Here is a 24,751-nt window from a genome sequence, read left to right as displayed (position 1 = left end):
AACAGTTTGCAGGTGTGGAGGCCCTGCAGCATCTTCTATATTAAGGAACGCAGGCGTCACACTACCATATATTGGCTGTGATCTCTCTTCTACAGTCTTTACAAATCTAGTTATTACAATTCTAATAAAGCCCTTTCTCCAGTCTCTGGGCTGTCCTGTCTCTTTATGGGATAAGCTGAAGGCACTTGCTCAAACTCTGCTCACGGCAAAAAGTGACCTTTTCTTCTGAGGACAACATGCATTATCCAAGACGTCATCAAAGTAGTTAATGGGAGTCAATGGCTGAGTCACGGTGATGACTAGATATACAGGAAGTAGTGGGCTGCAAATACACATCGTTGCTGTCCTTAAAGAACAGGAAAGGCAATGTCTACTGCAATGGCCAGATTTCAGCCTGTTCAGAATCACCCATGAGGGCATTAAGTACATACCTGGAAGTAAACTAGAAAAAATATCCAAGATGGTAGCTTTCTTTTTTTTTTTTTTTTTTTGAGTTGGAGTCTCACTCGGTCGCCCAGACTGGAGTGCAGTGGCCGCTCCCGGCCACTGCAGCCTCGCCTGCTGGGCTCCGGCAATCCTTCTGCCTCAGCCTTCCGAGTAGCCGGAATTACAGGCATGCACTACCACGCCCGGCTGATTTTTTGATTTATTGTAGAGATGAGGTCTCACTGCCCAGGCGGGTGGCTTTTAAGTAGAAATCAAGAAGCTTTGTACTACGTGAATATTATTTCCTGTCAGCTGGATTAGAAAAGCCTCTTCATTAATTCAAACTCTACCCAAACCAAAACCATCACTTGTTTTTACTTCAGAACAGATGGCCCGCCTAGGCCCTGGCTTTCTATGATTTGGCCATAGCAAAAAAAATAATAAAAATAAAAATAAAAAACAACACTGAAAATAAGTAAAAGTTGTCAGGGAATAGTCAAATATGAAGCAATATATAAATTCACAACATATAGAAAATAGAATAGTAACTGTGCAAAAGCACAAAACTGGGTACAGCGTTCTACCATTTATTTTAAAAGAGTGTAGAGACTGGAATATTTATAAACACACTAGCAAATACACTTCTTTCAGGGAAGGACACTGTTCACTGTATAACCTATTCAAAGAACATACAAATATATTTTAAACAAACTCAGAGTAAAGGTAACTTCTAATGACTAAAGATCTCTTATTCTACTAGCATGTTTCACTTATTTTTGTTCTGAGAGGGTTCTCTTTAGCGACTGTTAAGAAAGCAGGAAGAGAGCTTATGAGTGTCCCTCCTTGTAGACAATTACAATTGTATGGGCCTAGTGAGACTGAAAAGATTAAACTGGCCTTTTCAAAGCACAGACACCAGATTTCTGTAGGTTCTGGTGCTCAGAAGGTCAGTCTTTTGCTTCATAATATGTTTCCGTGTAGGACTGGTAAAACCTAAGGATGTGATTCTCTAATATGTGGTTAAGTTTTCTGGAAAGCAGAAGGATAAGGACCTGTTAGCTTTAAACTAACTTTACTGCATTTTATGCATATATGTACACACATATAAATTTTCTAAGCTTTCAAAATGTTTGAAATAAAAGCAATTATTTTGAAAATCTTCAACTGGGCAGATAAGTGATGACTGAAATAGAAATAGAAAAGCATAACAAAAACAATAAAGAAAACAAAATGTCCCAAAGTGATTGAGAAAGCCCAGAAGCCACCAAATGACATGAATTCAGGGTAGAGTGACCAAAACAAAGATGTCTGGTCCTCCTCAGCATTCTAATATGCCAACAATTCAAAAATCTCTTCATTGCAAGTAACCTCAGTCTTTGTACTGATAGAGCTGAAAATCATGGAATATGGGGGCAGGAAGAAGAAAAGGAAAGAAATGAGAACTTGCAAAATTGGCAAACATTTTATTAATTCTGATTTATTTTATCCCGTGCTTTGCTTTTTTATACAGAACACTTTTAAATAAATTACCACATAAATGTATAATAAATGTTTCTTTCAGACTCAATTTTAAAAACCACAGTAGCGTTTGTTGTGCCCAAGTTAGAATTATACCAGTATCACCATATGCTGGCACATACAATCATCCCACGGGTGGCTGCAAAATTGGCTTGCAGGAGTGTCTGTCACTCCGATGGGCTGTCACCCCTGGTGGGCACGCAGTGGAGATGAGGAAGGCCAGCCCAGAAGAAAGCTGGGTCTTTTTCATCACCTCTACTCCTTTTTTACTTCCTCGCTGTTCTCCTCACTGAGCTTGAACACAGGAATCTGCTGACCATCCTTGAGTTCTAAGAAAACCTCATCAAGGTGCCACCTGAGAGAAGCCAAAAGTACAGTTTCTCTAATCAACAGAACACCGAGGCAAAGGACATGGCCAAGGGGGGATGGGGTACAGCTGTTTGGAACACCGTCTTAAGTTTTTAAAAACATTATTTTATGTCAGTACCGTGTTAACATACTGCTTTAACATCCTATTATGGGCTCTTATCGTTTTACCAGCACTGATTTCAAGGCAGACTCGCAATGACTGACCGACAGGCAAATGGAAAGGACATCAGGAAGGAGAAGGGGCAGTTTACGTCCCATTTCCTAATTCACACTGACCTTCAATTCCTGGCCTGGAATGCTGCCAACTCTTCCACTAATCCCAGGCTCAGAGGTCAATGAGCCCAGGGTGAGCTAGGTCAGGGCTGTATCAGGGCTGCCTGCTCCTTTTGTCCCCAAGAATTAAAACACAGCCTGGCTAAACAGCAAACATCTCTGAGAGAGGCTTCCCGTGGGGGAATGAGTGGATGTAGCTACTGGCAACCAGACAAGAAAAGCCAATTAACGGGTGGAGAGCTCATGCAAAGAATGTGATGAATAATTCTGGAATAAGAACCCGTGTCTTTATTCACTTATAACAATTTAGGCAGTAGAGATATTTGCAATAACATAGCATCCAATTATTGTAGACCTAGACCATTATAACTGTGAAGTTCTTCAAATTCAGCAGCATAAGGAGAGGACAATTCAGTAGATTGTACTGGATAAATTGTCCAGACTGAGCTAAGAGCCAAAGTACTGGCTTGCTGCCCAGGCCATGAGGCTTTCGGCTTCAAGCTTTGAAAACCAATTCTTCTTATTACCACAATCATTTAACTACAAATGAAAAAGGGAATCAGGATTGTTTCCATCAGGAAGTTCTCCTCCAGTTCCCCCACTCCCATCACTTTCCCTTAATACCTCTGAAAGGGGGCGCTTCTGGTTGAATGGACATAGAGATGGCCCTCTGTCTTGGATCCAGAGATAGGAATCTTCAGCTGTGGGTGTAAAATGACAGGAAGGAGAAATGTAATTGGATACATTTGGTCAAAAGATGACAGAATGATGCTTTCCACGGTTAAGACTGTAAAATGTGATTATCTACAGAATAGGGTTGTTTTCTAACAGCCCAGCTGGAGAATTCACTGGATTTTCCAAATGTCCTGCCCCTCTTTGGATGGTTTGGTGAGGTCAATGGCAGGCCTTCCATTTGGTCAAGAGACCTTAGACGCCAAATGCAATGCTATGAGTACTTGAAGTGATCATTCAGAAATCCACTATTAAAAAGGAACAAACTGCTGACATATGCAACAATGACGAATATTAAAAATATGCTGAGTGAAAGAGCTTTACACAAGAGTACCGTATGATTCCATTTATGTTAAGTTATGCTAGAAAAATCAGAAAAGTGATTGCCTCTGGTGGAGCTGGAGGATATGAGAAGGGCCAACTGGCCTGGAATACAGCACACTGGGTAGGGCATGAGGGAGCTCTCAGGTGATGGGAACAATCTACACAGCTAGATAAGACTTGAGGTCTACAGGTGAATGTATTTGTTGAAACGCATCAGACAGGACACTTGGACTTGTGCCTTTCACAGAATATTAATTTTACTTCAAAACAACAGAACCACAAGCAAATATTAAACTCTAGTTAATGGTATACATGTCAACATGTTTAGAAGTAGACATACACTTAACACATTGAGAAGTGTACAATGTTTGATAATTATATCACAATGATAAAGACAGGTTCATGAAAACAGAAATGCAGAATCCAGGTACCAGCTATATGGGTGTTCACAGCATACATTCTTTTTTCTATATCTTTGAAGGTTTTCATGATAAAATAGAAAAAAGAAGATAAAAGAAGCCCACTGTTTAAAAGGGAGGACTATAACCCACAAATTGGTACATATTTTGACCTGGACCATAAGGAGCAGGCTTTTCTGAGTCAGAGTCCCACTGTCACCCAGGCTAGAGGGCAGTGGCATGGTCACGGCTACTGCAGCCTCAACCTGCTGGGCTCGGGCGATCCTTCTGCCTCAGTCTTCCAAGTGGCTGGGACAGGCATGTGCCACCACCCCTGGCTAATTGTTTGATTTATTGTAGGGACCAGGTTTCGCCATGTTGCCATGACTGGTCTTGAACTGCTGGGCTCAGACAATCCTCTTGCCTCAGCTTCCCAAAATGCTAGGATTACAGACGTGCACCACTGCACCCAGCCTAAGAGCAGGCTTCAAAGAAAGTACGTGAAGGCCTGTTTGGGAAGGACAGCACGGGTAGGACCAGTTTGTTCTCTACTCCAGTCATCACGGGCCAGGCACATGCCCCACAGGGATGCTGCCCAGGTGCTGCCCTGCCCATGCCTGTGGAGTTAGCCTGAGAGCCTCAAAACCAGTCACTAGGTATTTGTTTATGCTCCAATTTAGAGAAAATAGAGGATGCAATGTTTTTGGTCTCAGTGAAAACTCAAGAGGGTAAGAGCTTTACGAAGGGGATTCCGTGTGGTAACAAGGAAGCCCGTCATTAGGCAGGCACCTCCCAGAGTGCCTTCCTGTGCCCCAGGTGATGGCCAAAGGCACGTTCTCCTGGTACAGGAGATGGAGCATCTCCCCCCATTCCAAACTGCGACCTAGAGAAAGAACTACTTAGGTATACACACACACTTGGGTTTTTCAAAATTCTCTCCTTTCTTTCATTTAGACACACTATAAGAAAGACACAGGCTCCATTATCCAAGTGAACAAGCAGTCACCTAGTCACACTCCAAAAACCATGGTGGCTCATGCCTATAATCCTAGCACTTTGGGAGGCGGGAGGACTGTCTGAGCCCAGGAGTTTAAGACCAGCCTGGGCAACTTGACAAGACCTCATCTCTACAATAAATAAAAAAATTAGCCGGGCGCAGTGGCACACACTGTAGTTTCAGCTACTTGGAAGGATGAGGTGGAAGGCTTATCTGAGTCCAGGAGGTCAAGACTGTGGTAGCTGTAATCTTGCCACTATACTACAGCCTGGGCGACCCAGAGTGAGACTCCAATCCCCACCCCCGAAAAAAAGAACCATTCTTCGGGGTTCCACTTTTTGAATCAAGCTTCGGCTCTTCCCTGAGAATTATAAAATTAAGTAACAGAATATGCACTGAGTATCTTTGGATGCTTTTTACAAAAGAAAGAAAGGACAAGGACAGAAGTAAGAGAGACCAGCTTCTGAACCATGGACAGCTGTGCTTTCACGGGCGGACACAGTCCTTTACAGGCTTGTTCCTTCATGGCCAGACCTTGCCAGAGATTAAGCAGGAGTTTTTGTAACCAAAGAGCTGGTAGGTGGTGATCAGTTCATGCATACATTTGGGGAAAAAAGTCCTTCAATATGACAATCACCTCATGAACAACCAAAACTTCTCATCTCTGGACAAAATAAGGAACTACAAATAAAAAACTCTAGAATAATAAGAAGGCATGTGTGTATATGGGCATCCTTATAAACAGTTGCTTATGAAGGCAGTAAGTGAAGACCCTTAACGAATGTCAAAACCACTCCACAAACTGGAAGACAAGGGCTGGGGCTCCAGGTGGCTCTGAGGCAGCAGACTTAGAACTGTCACTGCAGAGTCACAGCACTTGGCAGCAATGGAGGCCAGGACCTGGTCACATCCTACATAGTCATGGCACTGCCAAGCACCCTGGGTTCAGGAAAGCCCAGGAAGCTGCCCTCTCAGCACTGGGGCATGACAGAAGCCGGGCCAAAGCGAAAGCTGGACCTGAGCAGACCAAGTTCCACACCAGAATCACCAGCACTTCACCCACGCGTCACTCATTGAGTCACTGGGTCACCAGACTGTGAAACTAGGTGCTACACCCATATGCCTCAGCAAAGGTGCCATAGCAGAGGTGTCCCGAGCACCGAAGCAGGCCCCATGCTCTGTGTTGGGAGCAAAAGGACCTAACCACTGGCCTCTCCATGTCCTCAGGCTTGCCAGCATCCAGTTAGGTGACCAGAGACGGGAAGCAGAAGGGCTGCACTGCACCATGGGAGAAATTCAGTGGGAATGCACACAAAGCCACTAGGCACACAGGTAGCACGCCACACATGTCCTTTCCCCCTCCGGGGTACCCTTTCTCACTCTGTGGCATGGCCATCTTTCTACTCACCCACGCTGAACACCAGAGCATCACCTTTTGCTCTCCCCTCTCCTGATGTCTATTGCCAAGTCCTGTCACACAGATAACACAATGGCCATTGTAGCCACAGCTCTGGTCCATGCTCTCACCACTGCACACCGGTACAGCCACATCGTCTTTTTTTTTTTTTGAGTTGGAGTCTCACTCCATCGCCTAGACTGGAATGCAGTGGCACGCTCATGGCCACCCCGGTGTTGACCTGCTGGGCTCCGGCGACCCTCCCGCCTCAGCCTTCCAAGTAGCTGGAACTACAGGTGAGCGCCACCATGCTCGGCTAACTTTTTATTTATTGTAGAGACAAAGTCTCACCAAGTTGCCCAGGCTGTTCATGAACCTGTGGGCTCAGGCAATCCCCTAACCTTGGCCTCTCAAAGTGCTGGGATTACAGGCTTGAGCCACCACGCCCAGACCACACTGCCTTCTTAAAGGTGGCTCCCCACATCCAGTCCCTGGGCATTGCCAATCTACACAAATTTACCTTCTTTTAAAATGAGATCAAATATTTTTATCAGAATACTTGAGCATGAATGACTTCTGTAGCTAGAAAAAACTCTCATTAGAGCTGTGTCCATTAAAACCAATAACAACAAAAAATAAAGAAGGGGGATCATCTCACTCTTACCCTCCAAATATTCACAGACTTCTGCTGCCACAGTCAAGGGCACACACCTGATGCGAGGACACTGTAGCTCCCTGGTGGCCCAGCCCCTCATACCCGCCCACAACCACTCGCCCACCTGGGCCCCGCAGGTCACCCCGAGAGGGACACAGTGAGGCGCAGGCTGAGGTTTAGCCTGACGTTCCTGTTCCACCTTTCAGTCTTCACAGCTACCTCTCAGTCCTCTAACCACTCCCTCCCGGGCCTGTGCAAGAGTAACAACATTTGCTTCACCCCATCTTATTCGGGAATGTTCACTGTCCACTCCCCAAAAGATTTCTGCATCTCCATATTCCACACATACCTTGGAATCACTCTTCAAACCAGGGTATATACTCAAAACATTTTTGTTAAACAGAAGAACCAATGTGTTTTATATTCAAGAGAATTTGATCAAGCTGAACTATACAAAACAATAGGATATAGCTCAAAAAATGGCATTCTGTGGAAGAAATATAAATAGACTTTAAAATCAAAGTTTAAAGAGCTGGTTATATTTGCATGAGCACTGACTAGATATAGTTGTACTTCAAGTTCAAAGCCAAAGTGACGGCAAACCACTGCTGGTCATGTGTATACTTTCAGTTCAAGATGGCAACCTTAGCATACCCACTGTGTCCTGACACACCAGTTCCCCAGAGTGGAAGAAAAACATATGAAAACAATGCATAATAATATAAAATATACTCATATAAATGAAATAAAAATCCATAATAATTTTTTTAAATGCTTTTTTTTAAAGATGCTGAACCTAAGAGGTAGTTTCCGTTAGTAGACTTTTCCATCCCAAATCCCTACCTCCAGCTTTCTCCAGCAGCTCCTCCTCTCCCTCAGCAGACACCTAGCCCACCGCCTGCAGGGAGAGCACATTACCTTGGCATCGGCGATGTCCACGAAGTTGTGCTTGTCAGTGAGTCGGAGATGGTGAACGTTGAGAGGAGCCCCCAGAGCCTCCTGTGCCTCGGGGTGGCCATGCAGCTGCTCCAGCGCCAACTGGTAATACGAAGCCCTGGAAAAAGTGTCTAAGCAGGAAAGAGATTTTTTTCTTTACTAAACTTGGTCAGGTAGAGTCTACCCACAGAAAGTTAAATAATATAGCTGATGTACAGGGTGCAAACAGAAATAGAAATGTGAAATTTGTGAATGAACCGTCTAAATTGTCCATTTTACAGCCTCAAAAACCAAAGCACAGACAGGCAGTACATACAGGATGTGCAGATTCTTTCTGTGCCTCAATGTCTTCATCTCATCTTCTTACTTCGCCCACTGCCTCATCTCTACATCTGAGGGGTCTGATCAGCTCTTCTCTAAGCTTTCTCTTAGGTCTAAAGTCCTGTGATTCCATGACTTACTCAAAGTGGCACAACTGGTTCAAGGCAAAGCTGGGGTCAGAAAACATAACATCCAACTTCTGAACCTTGCTCCTTCCACTAAGATGAGGCACAAAATAAGCCAGAAAACCCTCAGGCCAAGAAATGGGATGTGAAAATGCTCACTTGTCAAGTTTACAGTTTCAACATTTCAAGCGGAACTGCTCTCAGTCTCAGGAACCCTTCTTAGCCCAAAGGCTTCTGGAAACCCCAGGAAGCACCTCCTTGAAGTACAAAGTGCAGTCGACTGCCCAAGGGAGAGGGGAAAGGCAGGCTTCCTAAGTAGAGTATTCGATTCGGCCACAGAAAGAGCTTCCCTCCTGCAAGTGCCACCACAGTAAGTCAGGGGAAGTTGGCCTGAGCCTAGAGAGGCCTAGGGAATGCCTTACCTGTACTACTTCCCAGGACTGGGGCTGCAGGGAATGCAGTGGGCATGAACAAGGTGACTGCCATGGCAGGAAAAGAAGGGGCAGGAGCTGGGTCCAGACAGCTAGGGTTTACGAAGGATTTCTATGGCTAGGCACTGTTCTCGGTATTTCACATACTTCACAATTCACAGCATCTCAACAGCCCACGTGGTGTGAGATTCACTCAACTCTCAAAACCACCTTATTATGCACAGGCAGTAAGATTAGCCCTCCTCACACAGACAAGGCAACTAAGGCCTAGGACGGACGACGGACTGACTCCCCCAGAAGGCCACACAGCTGGTCAAAAGCTGGAGTAGAGACTCAACCATTCAACCCAGGCTGTGGGCTGCAGAGCCCAGGTCTCACTCAAATGGCTGAGCTCTGTTGGCTGACTCTAGCCTAAGGGAGAAAGGTTGTCAGACCAGAAGACTGAACCCTGACACAAAAATGCTCCCATTCCTGTCATGCCTGCCCTATTGCTTTGGCAGAGGGAAGAGCAGGCCGAGTTATCCAGTCTAAACATCCCAGGGAACACTCATCTCAGGCTACCTCCAGACTCAGGGACCCCGGGCCAGCTCTGCAGGAAAGTGGAGAATGGGTGGAGAGGACACCATCCTCTGTCTGCTTGTCTGCTGGTGACACTCACATCCTGGGATGAAGCAAAAATGCTGCAGAATCGTTGAGCTGCCAAGTTGGGCAGGGATTAAAGAAGCCTCAAAAATTGTCCACATAGAAAACACTCTGCTGCTTGAAGGAGCATTGAAATGACCTTAAATGTCTTGGCTGCTGACAATAATTGTGGCTGTCTTTACAAATTCAAATTTGGGTGCAGTGATGCTAGAAGTTGCATCTGTTGGGATTCTGAACATCATGGACTCTGCTTTTATTTTCTGCCCCTGCCGGAGTCCCTTACGCAAGATCCCTCCTCCATTGAATCAACAGCAAAGAATGAAGTGTAAAAAAGGCTGACATCACTTGAGAAACAGCCACAGTTTTCCCCACCTGTGAACCATCTGGTATTCCCCTTCCTTCTGTTCTCTCTTTATGTAATCTCAGAATCTTGATGGATCCCCTGTGTGTTCACTGGAGTGAAAGCCCATCTTGCTTTGCAAGGCTTCTTATGCAAATAAGTCCTGGACCCTTTATTTGTACTTGTTGCTCCTGGGAAAACTGGGATTATAGGAAAAGGAGGAAGCTACAGCCCGTGAAAGGGTGGACTGGCTTTTAAAACAGCCCTCTCCTCCTTTCTCTAATCTGCTGAAAACATCTCAGATACTGCCTTTGATTGAGGAGCAGGAGAACTCAGAGGAGGCCGTGCCTCAGGCGGCTTGCAGGATACTCACTTTGTATAAGGTAATACACAAGGGCCCAGCTCCCAGCAGCTGCACTGCCAAAAAGGACCAGTTTTCCCAGAGGTACTGACATCCTGCTTCCTGGAGACTTAAAAATAAAAGATACAAATTTATTGTAGGATTCAGTTTTGTGCCAAGGGCCTTAGCCTAGATTGGGCCCCTAAGGAAAGGAGCACCAAGGAAGAAGCCAGCAGGAAGGCGAGGCCGACCTGCTGGCTGCCTCCCTCATTTGCTTTCTTTCCGAACGCCAGGGCTGGTTCTGGAGCCAAACTGAGTGCCCTCCCGGGGGTGCCCTCTGAAGTGGCCTGTGTCCAGGAACCATGCTGCGGGGGCCCTGCCGCCCCCAGCCGGCCAAGCACAGAGCAAGCATTCAGCCCCACCATCCTGACAGACAGAACCCAGCCTGTGTGCCAAGCTCCGCGTGGCCAGGAAGCACAACCACTTTGTCTCAGGCCAACTGGTAAACAGGAAGCTTATCCTTTTGTGGCAAGAGCTGGTCTTGTAAGCCTGCGAATGGGCTGGAGCTGTCACTGGCTGCTTTCTTTCATATTTTGAAAAATGCCCCACCCCCTGGATAAGGAAACCTTGGTTATGACTTTCAGGCTGAATGAACAGATGGAGCGGTGCCAGTTCAGCAAATACAGCACACCACATCCACCCTGGTGTTAACTCCTGTCCCCTGAAGGCCCAGGTGGGGCTGGGAACAACACGTGGGCTCCAAGGAGCCAATTCTCCTTCCTGATGGCCATTTAACCACTCACTGCTCACACAGGCCTAGGCCTTTCTGGAAAGTTGTTAGATACCTAGCCATAAAACATAGTAGAACATTGGCTAAAGGGTAGGACATGACAGGACTGGGGTCACAATTCAAATGCCACAGGGCTAGACAGATCACATAAAAGAGAGCTGTCACTGCAAAGTGAGGAACACAACAAAGCTCAGCCAACTGGGCTGTTTCAACCTGGCTCCAGCTAACTATGGTCATGTGGGCCAGGTTTCAATGGACCCTACAGTCTTTCAAGAGGTGCCAGAAAGTAGGTCTGTAATTCAAAATTGCCTAGATTCTAAATGTTGACAACCAACTTTAAAAGAGGGGGGGCTGACAAACACATTTGTGAATCAGATTCTTTCTGTGGGCTTTCAATTTGCTTTGACTATCAGGACATCTTCACCCTAGGTGAAATTTAGGTAAATTCCTGTTTGTCTTTGCTAACGTTTCTCCAAAATGAAAAGAGATTTTGGAAAGAGACAGACATTTCAGTTTTAGATGAAGAAAAAGGAAATCTTTAAATGTGTGTGTCCCCATTTAAAGGTTTAACCTTAGACTATAATTGTGCTCCTTTAAAAAAACAAAGCTTTTGATGTGGCCGAAAGGGGTCAGAGAAAAAAAATGGGGTATAAAACGAGTTCTTCCACTGGCTGATCTGTGAGAAAAGGTAAACACATTCTCATCATCTGCTTCTCTACCTTCCAGAACATAGACAGTAATAACAACTGTCTCCTTATCATTTCTGAAACCCTGAAGGTAAACTAAATGAGCCCACAGAAACTCTGTTGGAGAAAGTTCCTCACATAGACATTCTCTCTAAGAACTAATAACTAAACACGCCCTTGGATTGGGCTAAAGTCAGTCAGTTCTATATTTAAATAATATTTAATACAGGTGTACGTATATAAAGGGCTTTGATCAATTTAACAAATTAGGGAGTGTGAAATTTTAGATCATCTTTGTATCATTTACTTATATACTGTTTTGTTCAACCAAGAAAAGTCTGGTGAAAGCCTAACAAATGTACAGCAACTGCTGTGAGAGTTTTGGCTGGTTCCATATAATATGTAAGAATATCAAAGTCAAGCACAAAGTCAATTACAGTAATGTGATCTGGGAAAAGCCATTTAGCTCTCATAATGAAAATGGGCAGAGTATCTCCAAAGAATGTATTAGTCAGATGCTGCTTTCTTTGAAGAGAGCTCAACAGGGTGGGGCAGCCACACTGAGTGAGTTCTGTAGAACTTCCCACAGTGTTACAGCTTCTAAAGCCAGCATGAGACTCGAGGAAAAATACATTCTGAAACAACACAAAAAATACCCATTCCATGAACACTGAAGACTTGAAGAAGCCTTTAGCTATTAAGGAGTGACTCTCACCTATTATCTCACCTGAGAATACCCTGGCAGGCCCTAATGGGGAACTTGGCCCTGGAACATTCCATTACCTTTCACCAGTTGATCCCACAACTCTCTTGAAGTCATCAAAGGCAAACTGTTCTGCAATCAGAAAAGATTTTACATTAAAATCATTTTTTACCCTGAATTGTACCCCACATATTTAAAATTAAAAAAGAAAAAATTTAATCATTTTTTCAAACCCAATTCTCTCTGACTTCTAGTCTCATGTAGTCAAGATTTATTACCAGGCTTTAGAACATGAGCAAAAAGTTAGATTTAAACTCTAAAACAAGCCTCGTCTGTAAAGGGCCCTGGTTTTTCCCCATCCCTTCTGCCAAATTAGGAAGAAAAAACAAAGCCTGCTGGTTTCCTGCTGTGTACTATGCACCTTTTGTTGCAGAAAAACACGGGTGTGGGCGGGGGAGGGCACACGCTGGCTGCCTGTGCTTTGACCACAGCACAAACCTGGGGCCAATCAGTAGGAGGCCAGACCTGCAGAAACAAGATGCTAGCAATATAAGCTGGACACCATGGATTAAAAACAGCTTTTGGGGGTTAAAGAGACAACAGTATAGTAAGCCTACACATGGACTTTAACAATATTGATGATATCTAACACTTCTTCTATCTCTTACCATTATGTGTCTGGTACTGATCTAAGCACCATATAAAATAATTCATGTAATTCTTACAACAACCCCAGGAAGTAGGAACTATTATTATCACCCCAATTTTGCAGATGAGTAAACTGAGACACAGGAAGGTGAGTAACATGCCCAAAGTCACACAAATATGCATAAAAGAGAACCAGGATTCAAACTCAGGGCTTCTGGCTCCAGAGTCTGCACACTCAACCACAATTGTACACTAACTTTAAGATCGCTGATTACATAAATATTGAAATGTGAAAATAAAGTGTCTCTGAATTAAAATATATTCTAACTGTTCAATGTAAAAGAGCTTGCCAGGCATGCTTTCCTGTTATTTTTCCAGATGAGGTGAATATATTTTTGTACCTCCATTCCTTCTTTGTTTAGCAAATAGTTACTGAGGGTCTGATCTGGTCAGACAGCAAGAATGTAAAAATACCATCATGATATAAAGATATTCTCCTGAGGAGAATACAGACAAACAAATAATTACAACAGACAGAGCCACCACATGCAACTATGAAGTCATGCACTGCACAATCCTAGCAGGGCACCACATACACTGGAGACATCAAAGATCTGTATCTTCATTAAGACAGGTTGCCAGCAGTTGGAAGTACCATGAAGCATCTTGAAGAAAGACATCTATGGGCTGGCAGCAGCCTAGCTAGTGCGACCAGATGTGCACCGGAGAGGAAGTAACACCCAGGAAGTGGCCAACCCTGTTGGAGAGCAAGGAAGGTTTCACAGAGGAAGTTTACCTTAAGCAGAGAAAGGTGAAGGAGTGGTAAAAGGGCCCCCGATCAGGGGGCATGAAACAAGAGCTGTAGCAGCATGAGTGGGAGGGAAGCCACAGAAAGCAGGCCTGGTAATGGGGGATGGGAGGGCAAGAGGTGTTTACTGCTAAGAAAGTCCCTTGACACCAAGCTGTTGGGCTCGACTCTGCAGGGGAGAGGCTACAGGAAATTCTCTCTGGGACAGAGGGGTGAGCAGACAGGGGAGGCAATGCAGTAGGACCTGCCAGGAGGCTTCTCTGACAGGCAGCAAAGCCAAAGGCCTCCAGGAGCAAGGCAGTAGTAAGCTTGGGCCAAAAGGATGACTTCTTAAAATATTCAGGATGGTTCTTACTTATTTACTAAATCTTACACTAGCTCATTCCAAAAAGGAAGAGGAGGCTAACAAAGATACATACTTTAGAAGAGAAGGAAATAGATGAGGAAATGAAGATAAACAAATAATGATTTTAAGAAAAAAAATAAAGCTGGGATTAAAGCTAGGGCACATACTATCATGCACTAGATATTTCTTCAAGGCAGACATATTTAAAGCAAAGCATCCCATCTGCTCAGCAGAAAGGGAAGCCTGAGTAGCTCCAAGGTCCAGAGTGTCCATGAGGTAAGGCAAAATCTCGAATGAGGGGAACGATGACAGTTTCTAGTAACACGTGCAGCCTCAGAAAGACCTCTCCCACAAATGCTCGGAAAGGGATTCTCTCCAGTGGCTGGTGCTGCAAACATCCTGAGCATTAAGAACAAAAAAACAGGCTGGGCCAGTGGCTCAAGCCAGGCATCCCAGCACTTCCGGAGGCCTGAGGCGAGAGGATCACCTGAGCCCAGCAGGTCGACACTGGGGTGGCTGTGAGCGTGCACTCCAGCCTGGGTGCCAGAATGAGACTCCAACTCAAAAAGAAACCAAAAAAAAGTTTCCAACTTTGAAATGACTTTTTTTATGACATCCAGTAACAAAAGCGATGTTAATAGTCCCAGAAAAAACAGGAAGCAGTCAAAAGAGCAAGCAAGAGCAGTCAAAAGAGCCTCAGCACGAAGGTCTCTGAAGACTACCTTGGCTCAACAGAGAGCTCTCAGGTGGTGATGATCAACCTGGCTAAGGGAGCCGCTCGTGTCAAAGTAAGGGTGGGAGTGTGAGGGGGGCTCAGCCCTGCTCCTTCTCAATCAGCTTCAGCTTACCTGCCCTTTCACCTGTCTCCTGAAGAGAGTGTTAAGTAGTCCCCTTGAAAATTCAAAAAGGTACTGTAGAGAAATAGAGAGATTTTAGGCCACCTCCAGGAACATTCCATCTTAGAACTAAGGCTTTTGGTAAGAAGTTAAAATTTAAAAATTTGATGCAACATTCTTTGTTGCAAACTCAAGTTCAATTGGTCTACTATGTAGCCAAGTAAGGGCAGATTTATTTGCTTTTCTGTTAACCATGATGACAGGGTTTCATTCCTTTTGAAAATCAAGGGTCTCCTTAGCCACAGGGAAGGTGAAGCAAAGTACTGACCCAGGTCCCCAGGAAAACAGTCCCAGTTCTGCTCTGATACACAATGGGGAGACTTCAGCCTCCAGAGGTCAGTAGTTTATAAACCTTTTTCAAAGTACTGAACCCCTCTCTAGAGCCAAAATGCAGTCTGCTGAACACACCAGCGGCTGGTTGAGCTGGCACAGGTTGGAGGCTCCTCCTGTCAGCCTCCCCTCAGCACAGACCAAGGTTTTCAGGAAGCATCACGAGGGGATCACTAGAGGGTTGCAGCCATGGGCAGGGTCCAACAAGTGAAGGGTGGAAGCAGTCAGGTGATACAACTTTAACCTGGATTGCACATCAGAATTAACTAAAGCGCTTCAAAAAAAAAATTAACCAGACCAATTAAAATGGAATCTAAGAGATGGGAGCCAGGTGTTGGTATTTTGGAACCTTCTTGGGTAATCCTAACATGCTGCCAAGCTTGGGAACCAAGGGCATAGCAGTAATCGCATAAAGTAAGCACATAGCCTTTGTTTCGAAGGCTGGTCAGGTGATCCTTTAGGGGGTCCTGGGAAATTAGAGAATACTCCTCTGTCCATGCTACACACACCACTCACTTTCACCACATCTTGAGAGATCTGGGGCCCAGAGCAATAACTGGAACGGATCCTCTTTACAAGGGATTATGGCACTGGACTAGAGGCAGATCACCCTAGGGAGCCAGGTCAGATGGTAGGAGCCTCAAGTAGAGATCTCCCAGCCCCCGAGGTAAAAATCTCTAAGTGTAATAAGAAGTGAACTCAAGTTGGGCTCGGTGGCTCAACCTGTAATCCCGCGCCTTTGGGAGGCTAAGGTGAGTGGATTTCCTGAGTCCGCGGGTTTAAGACCCACCTGGGCAGCGAGACCTCATCTCTACAATAAATCAAAAAAATCAGCCGGGCATGGTAGTGCACCCCTGTAATTCCGGCTACTCGGAAGGCTGAGGCGGAAGGATCGCCGGAGCCCAGCAGATCGAGGCTGCGGTGGCCGGGAGTGGTCACTGCACTCCAGTCTGGGCGACGGAGTGATACTCCAACTCAAAAAAAAAAGAAGTGAGCTCAGGAGACCCTCACAACTAGGGAACCATTCCAAACCCAGCTAAGAAGACAGCCCAACCTACAGATTAAAATCCTTGACTTTTGTGTCGTTTTTAATTGACAACTAGTGTATATATTTATGGGGTACAATATGATATTCTGGTATATAAAGACACTGTGTAATGATTAAATAAAACTAACCGACATATATATCATCTCCATCATCTCACATAATTAGCATTTTTTGTGGTAGAAACTTTGAAATTCACTCTCGGAAGCTTTGAAATATATTATTAAAACTATTTCCCAGAGCAGTAGTGATTTGCTTCCGACAGACAGGAATGGCTTTGGACAGCATATACTACCCATATGAGAAGCCGACTGTTCTGAAATCCATGGTCTGTAATGCAAGTTAAATCTTATTAACTAAAGTCACTATACTGTGCAATAGAACTCAAAAACGTATTCCTCCTTTGTGCCCTTTTACTATCATTTCCCCTCCAAAAATCCTTTATTTTTAAGAGGCATCTTTCTCACAATGCAGTATTTCTGAAACTGGGCTTTGTCTTACAAGCTGAGTCTATTTATTGAAGTGATTCTTTTCTCTAAACCACTATCCCCAAATTGTTAAAACCACGGTTCGTCTTATTAGTACACGAGAAGCAGCATTACAGACAGCTGAAGTTGAAGCAGGGCCAAAATCCTGCCCAGGAACACAGGCCTTCCCAGCAGGCCTATAATACCCCAGGATTCTTCTCTAAAGCAAGACTTTGCCAGACATAACCCTATCCACTTCACCTCCTTTCCTCTGGGTGACACATGCTGTTCTGGCTAGTCCCCTATATGGGTGACTACTATGGGCCAGACACCATGCTGGATGTTTTACATGCACTACTCTTATAATAACCATGAATGGTATATATTATATGTTTGCCTTTTGGGGGGCTAGAAAAAGCCCTCAAGAAAGGTTCTGAAACTTGCCTATGGTCATGCAGCTATTCCATGGCAGAGCTACTACATGCATCTCTCTGACCCCTTTCCACTGAGCCACAGAACCCATGTTACAGACCACGGATTTCAGAACACTCAGTTTCTCATACAGGTAGTATCTGCTGTCCAAAAGCCACTCCCATCTGTTGGAAGCAAATCACTCTTGCTCTGGGAAATAGTTTTAATCAAGATATGCCCAAGTTATAATTTAAGGGGTCAAGGTACAATAAAGAGTTTATATAATAGGTTTATAATAAATAAATAAACTCTGCTTAGAAACTACCAGAAGGAAAAGGAGAGACGATAGCTCTTTCCTATGTGTTCAATGAACACTGCCCACTGCTGCTATCATCCTGGGGATTGCATATTGTTGCAGCCTTTAAAAATCAAATGTGGGGGTGGGGAGACAGTGCAGGAAATTATGCTTAAGAAAACAGAGATGAAAATATTAAAGCAATATACGTTAGCATGAAAGAATAGAGGTAAATATTTTTAATTGGCATTTAAGAAAAAAGTATGAATGGCAAAAATAAAGAAATAAAAGAAGGCTAAGCTTTTTAAAAGAATGAAATGTCTTATTCTTAAGATAAGAGAGACAAAAGACTAGTACCAAAAATAAAAATAAAAACATGCAAGTAGATATGACGTTAAGCATTTTGAAAATTAAGCATAAAAATAACCAGGCATTTTGGGAAGTTAAGTATCACTTAAGGCCAGGAGTTCAAGATCAACCAGGGCAACATAAAGAGACCCCATCTCTACAGAAAATTTTTAAGAAGGTAACAAGGCACAATAATGCACAACCGTATTTCTAGCTACTTTGAAGGCTGAGGTGGGAGAATGGCATGACTCCAGAAGCATGAGGCTGCAGTGAGCCAAGATAAGGCTCCTGCACTTCAGCCTAGGCAACAGAGCGACACTTTGTCTCTAAAAAATCAATCAACTAACTAATAAACTAAATAAAATAATCATTAGAATGTCAGTGCCAGCTTTTTAATCTAGTTTTACCTCCAGAGAGATAGAATAACTTGAATGCTGACCTTTTATTCTTAACTCAGGCTAATCTAGAGGCAAGCTCCCCTGGCTCAAGTGGCTTGCCCCCTTTGTTAAGCTAAGCTAAGAGTGTTAATAAAAGCCTGTCCAAGATGCTTTCTATCAGAAGTACCTGTTGGCAATCTCAGGAAGACCAAGACTCCTGGAAAGAGGATCCTTGTGTCAATAAAAAGATTAACATATTTTAAAGATTAATAAAATGTAAGATAAAGAAAAACACCATATAGTTTAAGAGGATGTCAAGCTACCACTTCCTGATGTGACTTCACAAATTCCACTTAAAATACCTATAAAGATATACACAAAAGATGACAGAAGGTAGGGCCTGCATTGAACCATAACAAGTTGCAAAGGTCTGGGAGAAATTTTTACTAACTACAGCATAAATGAAGAAAGAAAGAGAGAGAGAAAGAAAGAGAGAGAGAGAGAGAGGGAGAGAGAAAGAGAGAGAAAGAAAGAGAGAGAGAGAGAGAAAGAAAGAAAGAAAGAAAGAAAGAAAGAAAGAGAAAGAAAGAAAGAAAGAAAGAAAGAAAGAAAGAAAGAAAGAAAGAAAGAAAGAAAGAAAGAAAGAAAGAAAGAAAGAAAGAAAGAAAGAAAGAGAAAGAGAGAGAGAAACACATCCATGGCCAGCTGACTCGTGACCTATGACACGGCTGGCCAGAAAGTATGTGGGGAAAGAGTTTAGTCCTTCACCTTTCTCCACTCCCAGCTCAAAGTTTCTCGGTTAGCAGCAATCAGGAAACAGGCTGGCCAGCCTCATACTGGGTGAGGCCTGCTTCCAGAGATGGCCACTGGCCCTTCCCCACCCAAAGCTCTTTTTCTGTACTCATTCAGAGTCTACAACCTGCTAAGTACAATCCAGCAGAAAGTAGAGGCAGGGCTGGCAGTGGTGCAATGACAAATTCACCCCAAGAAATAAAAAAACTATGCAGGAAAACATCAATTTGGGTACTTAATTAGTTGTAGAAAGACACTGCCTCTAAGAACCAAGTGCGATGGGAATAAAGAGACACTGTGCTGAGAAGGAAGAGAAAGAAACTCAGATAAGGAGAGATTTCAAGGAAACTTGAATACCAGGATTAACATGGCAGAGAGTTGAATTCATAATAAAGAATTAACATTCAGGAAGTTTCCCACAAGGTAGAATGAAAGAACAAAATGAAGAGTAATAAAATGACAAGTAAAGATTTAGAAACTAAGATTTACCCAACAGATCACTGTACCTGCTGTTGAAGAAACTAGAGTAAATGGAAGATGAGATAAAGCAAAAATTATACTAGAAGAAAACTTGACAGAATTGAAAAAAGACAAAACTGCAGACCATGTTCCAGTTCCATTCACCAACACTTCCTAGCAAAATTTTACATTGCTAGTTTCCCAAAAGGTATACTTACAAAGGAAGATAAATTAGAGTAGCCTTAGGTTTCTCTGTAACAATACATTCCCAAAGACAATGGAAAAATAACTATAAATTCCTGAGGAACAAAGTGTGTGATCCAAGAACTCTATACCCAACCAAACTGTGTGAAGACAAGAGAAGGCATTATACATTTGGAAAAACTCAAGATATTATATAATCTACACAGACTTCCTGAAAACATTAGTTGAAAATATATTACAACCTATCAAAAAAAATCCAAATTCCCTAGAAATAATGGTAAATTAAGACTGACAAAATGCACCGAGACCAATTAAATTAACTAAATTGTAAGTAGTTACAAAATGAATAAAAACGTCTAGATTTCATTTTGTTTTTGAGATGGGTTCTCACTATGTTGCCCAGGCTGGTTGAGAATTCCTGGGCCTCAAGCAACCCTCCTGCCTCAGATCCCAAGTAATATCTGGTACTTAAAATATATATAATATATATATTTTTTTAAATAATACTTAAGGTATAATACAGCCTAAAATTCCAGATATTAACTAAATATAAAATGTGAGTAAAGACAGCCCCAGTGAACCACACCTCTTGATATTTACATTCTCTCAATGAATCTGGGCTGGCCCTATCACTGCTTCAACCAATGGAATGAGGCAGAATGGACACTTTGCTAGTTCCATACCTCCGCTTTAAGGAAGCCTGGCAGTTTTCACTTTAGTACGCTTGGGAGCCCTAAGCTGCCACAAAAATATGGTTATCCTGCTGGAAGAACCCCTGCTACATACAGAGAACATGTAAGAGGCCACTTTGTAAAGGAGAGGCCTGGGGAAGGGGAAGGGATTGTGTTCCAATATTGCAGTTGAGCCCAGTCATCCCTACCAAGGCACTAACCATGTGAATAAACTACCACGGACATTCTAGTTTAAGAGGACTACCAGATGATGGCAGCACCAGCAGAATATCCCTGAAGTAAAAGAACCATCAGCTGAGCCAAGTCAACCTACAGAATCATGAAAGATAGTAAAATGATTCTAGTTGTAGGTCATTATGTTTTTAGATGGTTTGTTATGCAGCAATAGAAAATGAAAATACCTCTTAAAAGATCATCTGAAAGGACTTTTTGGGGAAAAAAAGACCTCAAATATATGTTACTTTGCAATTTAAAAAGCAAAGACAGGTCAGGCACAGTAGCTCACACCTGTAACCTCAGCACTTTGGGAGGCTGAGGTAGGAGGATTGCTTGAGCCCAGGAGTTCAAGACCAGCCTGGACAATATAGCGAGACCTCATCTCTACAAAAATAAAATAAAATAAATTAGCTGGGCATGGTGGCATGCACCTGTAGTCCCAGCTACTCAGAAGGCTGAGGATCACCCAAGCCCAGGAGGTCAAAGTTGTAGTGACCTGTGATTGTATCACTGCACTTTCAGCATGGGTGACAAAGTGAAATCCTGACTCAAAAAATAAAAACAAAAATAACACACAAAGAAAAGCTAAAAAAAGAAGACTTGACACATTCAAACAAACGCAAATCAGAATAGAAATATTCAAAGGCCTGAACTCAAGGCAAAAAGCATTTGATTGAGACAAAGACAGACAAAAATTATAGTACTTGTGAACATTACAAAGCAAACAGCATTACATCAAAACATATAAAACCAAAAACTATTCAACAGAAATGAGAGAAAACAACAACAGAGGAAACTATGCATCACTTTCCACCTTTAGTAAATCCAGCTAACCAAAAAGCAACCAAGAAAAGAGAATTTGAATAATTAATTTTACCTTGCAAAGTTTAATGCGTGTGTATATGTGTATCTGTGAATACATATTTGTAGATACCGTAGACACTTGTAAATGTACCAAATGAGGCCTTCTAGTGCCTAGTATCTATCCTGAAAAGCTTTGTGGGATGACATAAAACATTCTGCCCTCATTGCCCAATCCTGTGACTATTTCCTGGAAAATAAATCTATACTACTCGAGAGGACAAAGCAAGTATAGATCCAAGCAAGTACAGTGACATATCTTACATCAACTTCCTCTGAACCACAATGGAAATTTCTCTCACAATATTACAAGTGGCTAACCATTATCCTTAATTTTGAAAATATAGCAAAAATTTAAATTGAACTTTTACATTAGAAGATGGAAGACCTCAAAACAATTTGATGCCATTTTCAATGAGAACAAAGCAAATTTAAAATGTTAACAGTTGCTATCTATTCATTCAGTCAACAAATATTTGTTAATTGCATCCAAAAATCAGGCACCATGCTAGGCACTGGAAATACAGCAGAGACCAAAACAGACAGATCCTTTGTATATCTTACACTGTAGTGTGAGGAGACAACAAACAAATAAGATCATTTTAGTTAATAATAAATACTTGGGAAAAAAATAAACAGAGTGTCGAGAGAATGAGAGAACAGGCCACAGACTGGGAGAAAATACTTGCAAAAGACATATCTGATTACTGTTATGCAAAACATACACACATAAAACTCACAAAAAGATGAACAACTTAATTTTAAAATGGGTAAAATATCTGAAGAAACATTTTATCAAAGATATGTAAATGGAAAATGAGCATATGAAAAGATGCTCAATATCACACGCCATTAGAAAACTGCAAATTAAGACAATGAAAGCCTGTAGTCCTAGCACTTTGAGAGGCCAAGGCGGGAGGATCATTTGAGGCTAAGAGTTCAGGACTAGCCTGGACAACATAGCAAGAGCTCATCTCTACAAGAAATAAAAATTTAGCCAGGCGTGGGAGCACATGCCTGTAATCCCAGATACGCAGGGGGCTGGGGCAAAAAGATCACTTGAGCCAAGAATTAAAGATTACAGTAAGCTATAATAGCACCACTGAACTCCAACCTGGGTGACAGAGTAAGATCTTGTCTCTAAAAAATAATAATAATAATAATAAATAAATAACAAAACAACAAATGAGATATCACTGCATACCTTAAAGAAAGGCTAAAATCCAAAATACGGGCAATGCCAAATGCTGCAAGTGTCTGGAGCAATGCAGACTGTTATTCATTGCTGGTGGGAATGTAAATTGGTACAGCCACTTTGGAAGACAGATTGGAGGTTTCTTACAAAATTAAACATACTCTTACCATCTGATCCAGCAGTTGCACTCCTTGGTATTTACCAACATGAGTTGAAAATGTATGTCCACACAAAAACCTGCACATGGATGTTTACAACAACTTTACTTACAATTACCAAAACTTGGAAGTTACCAAGATGTCTTGGTTATTTATAGGGAACAGATAAGCGGTGGTAAATCCAGACAACAGAATACTAATCAGTTTTAAAAAGAAATGAACTAACAACCCACAAGAAGACATGGAGGAATCTTAAATACATATTACCAAGTGAAAGAAGCCAAAATGAAAAGGCTGTACACTGGACAATTCCAACTATATGGCATTCTGGAAAAGGCAAAATTGTGGAGAACAGAAAGATTAGTGGTTACCAGGGATTGGGGGAAGAAAGGGATGTACAGGTAGAACACAAAGGATTTTTTTTTTTTTTAAGAATCATGGGGTACATGTGAAGATTTGCCACATAAGTATATTGCATGAAAGCAAGGTTTGGGCTTCTGATGAGCCCTCCCCCACCCCAGTGGTGGGAATGGTACCCAATGGTGGTTTGGTGTCCCTTACCCTCTCCCTCATTTAGCAGTGCCCAGGGTCTGTTGTTCCGGCCCTTGTCCCCATGAAACCAAAGTTTAGTGCTTATAATTGAAAAGATGCAGTATTCAGTTTTTTGTCTCTGTGGTAACTCACTAAGAATGATGGTCTCCAGGTGCATCCATGTTACTGCAAAGGACATGATTTTGTTCTTCTTTATGGCTGCCTAGTATTCCATCATGTATATATACCACATTTCCTTTATCCACTCCACCTTTGATGGGTATCTGGCTTGGTTCCATGTTTTTGCTATTGTGGATAGTGTAATAAACATACATGTGCACGTGTCTTTTTGGTAGTGCAATTTGTGTTCCTTTGGGTGTATTCCCAGGAATGAGTTTGCTGGGGTGAATGGTAGCTCTACTTTTAGTTATTTGAGGTAGTATCTCCAAACTTCTTGCCACAAGGTTGAACTAGCTTACATTCCCACCAACAGTACAGAAGCATTCCTTTTTCTCTGCAGTCTCACCGAAACCTGTTGCTACTTTTAGTAATAGCCATCCTGATCTGTGAGAGATGGTATCTCATGTAGTTTGATTTGCATTTCTCCAATGATTAGTAAGGCTGAGCATTTGGTCATGTTTGTTGGCTGCTTGGATGTTTCCTTTGAGAAGTGTCTGTTCATGTCCTTTGCTCACTTTTATTTATTTATTTATTTTTTCAGTTGGAGTCTCACTCTGCTGCTCAGACTGGAATGTAGCGGCAGGCTCCCGGTCACCGCAGCCTTGACCTGCTGGGCTCCAGTGATCCTTGCGCCTCAGCCTTCCAAGTAGCCGGAACTACAGGTGCGCACTACCACGCCCAGCGAATTTTTTTGATTTATTGTAGAGATGAGGTCTCGCCAAGTTGCCCAGACGGGTCTCGAACCCACAGGCTCAGGCAATTCACTCACCTCAGCCTCCCAAAGTGCGGGATTACTGGCTGAGCCACTGAACCCGGCAGGTCCGTGGTTTTATTTCTGGGTTCTCTATCTGATTCCATTAGTTTATATGTCTATTTTAATACCAGTACTGTACTGTTTTGATTATTGCAGCCGTGTAGTAAAGCATGAAGTCTAAGAGGATTGCTTTAGCTATTTCGGCTCTTTTTTGTTTCCATATGGATTTAAGCCTCGTCTTTTCTAGGTCTGCAGAAAATGTTGTTTGTAGTTTGACAGGAATCTCATTGAATTTGTAAACTGCTTTGGGTAGAATGGAATCTTGACAATATTGAT

At 42.8% G+C, this 24,751-nt stretch overlaps 1 protein-coding gene across 2 annotated transcripts in view; it reads right to left on the bottom strand.

The window, feature by feature from the left end:
• Window positions 1-1,935: 1,935 nt before the first annotated feature.
• LOC103249797 (cytochrome c oxidase assembly factor 1 homolog) overlaps window positions 1,936-24,751 on the bottom strand; it is a 102,900-nt gene continuing 80,084 nt past the window's right edge. The window contains exons 2-6 of one of the 2 annotated variants that reach the window (XM_008048419.2): window positions 12,483-12,534; window positions 10,257-10,353; window positions 8,007-8,155; window positions 3,211-3,287; window positions 1,936-2,299 (exon numbers count right to left, since the gene is read on the bottom strand). In XM_008048419.2, the coding sequence (XP_008046610.1) occupies window positions 2,200-2,299; window positions 3,211-3,287; window positions 8,007-8,155; window positions 10,257-10,338 (408 nt within the window). In that variant the 5' untranslated portion in view covers window positions 10,339-10,353; window positions 12,483-12,534 and the 3' untranslated portion in view covers window positions 1,936-2,199. Of the gene's footprint in view, window positions 2,300-3,210; window positions 3,288-8,006; window positions 8,156-10,256; window positions 10,354-12,414; window positions 12,459-12,482; window positions 12,535-24,751 lie in introns of those variants that run through there. The other variant, XM_008048420.2, reaches the window with a different exon arrangement.

Source organism: Carlito syrichta, unplaced genomic scaffold, assembly GCF_000164805.1.
Source record: "Carlito syrichta isolate Samal-C Ts95f unplaced genomic scaffold, Tarsius_syrichta-2.0.1 Scaffold123436, whole genome shotgun sequence".
Classification (NCBI taxonomy): Eukaryota; Metazoa; Chordata; class Mammalia; order Primates; family Tarsiidae; genus Carlito; species Carlito syrichta.
This window is presented reverse-complemented; position numbering and strand designations above follow the sequence as displayed.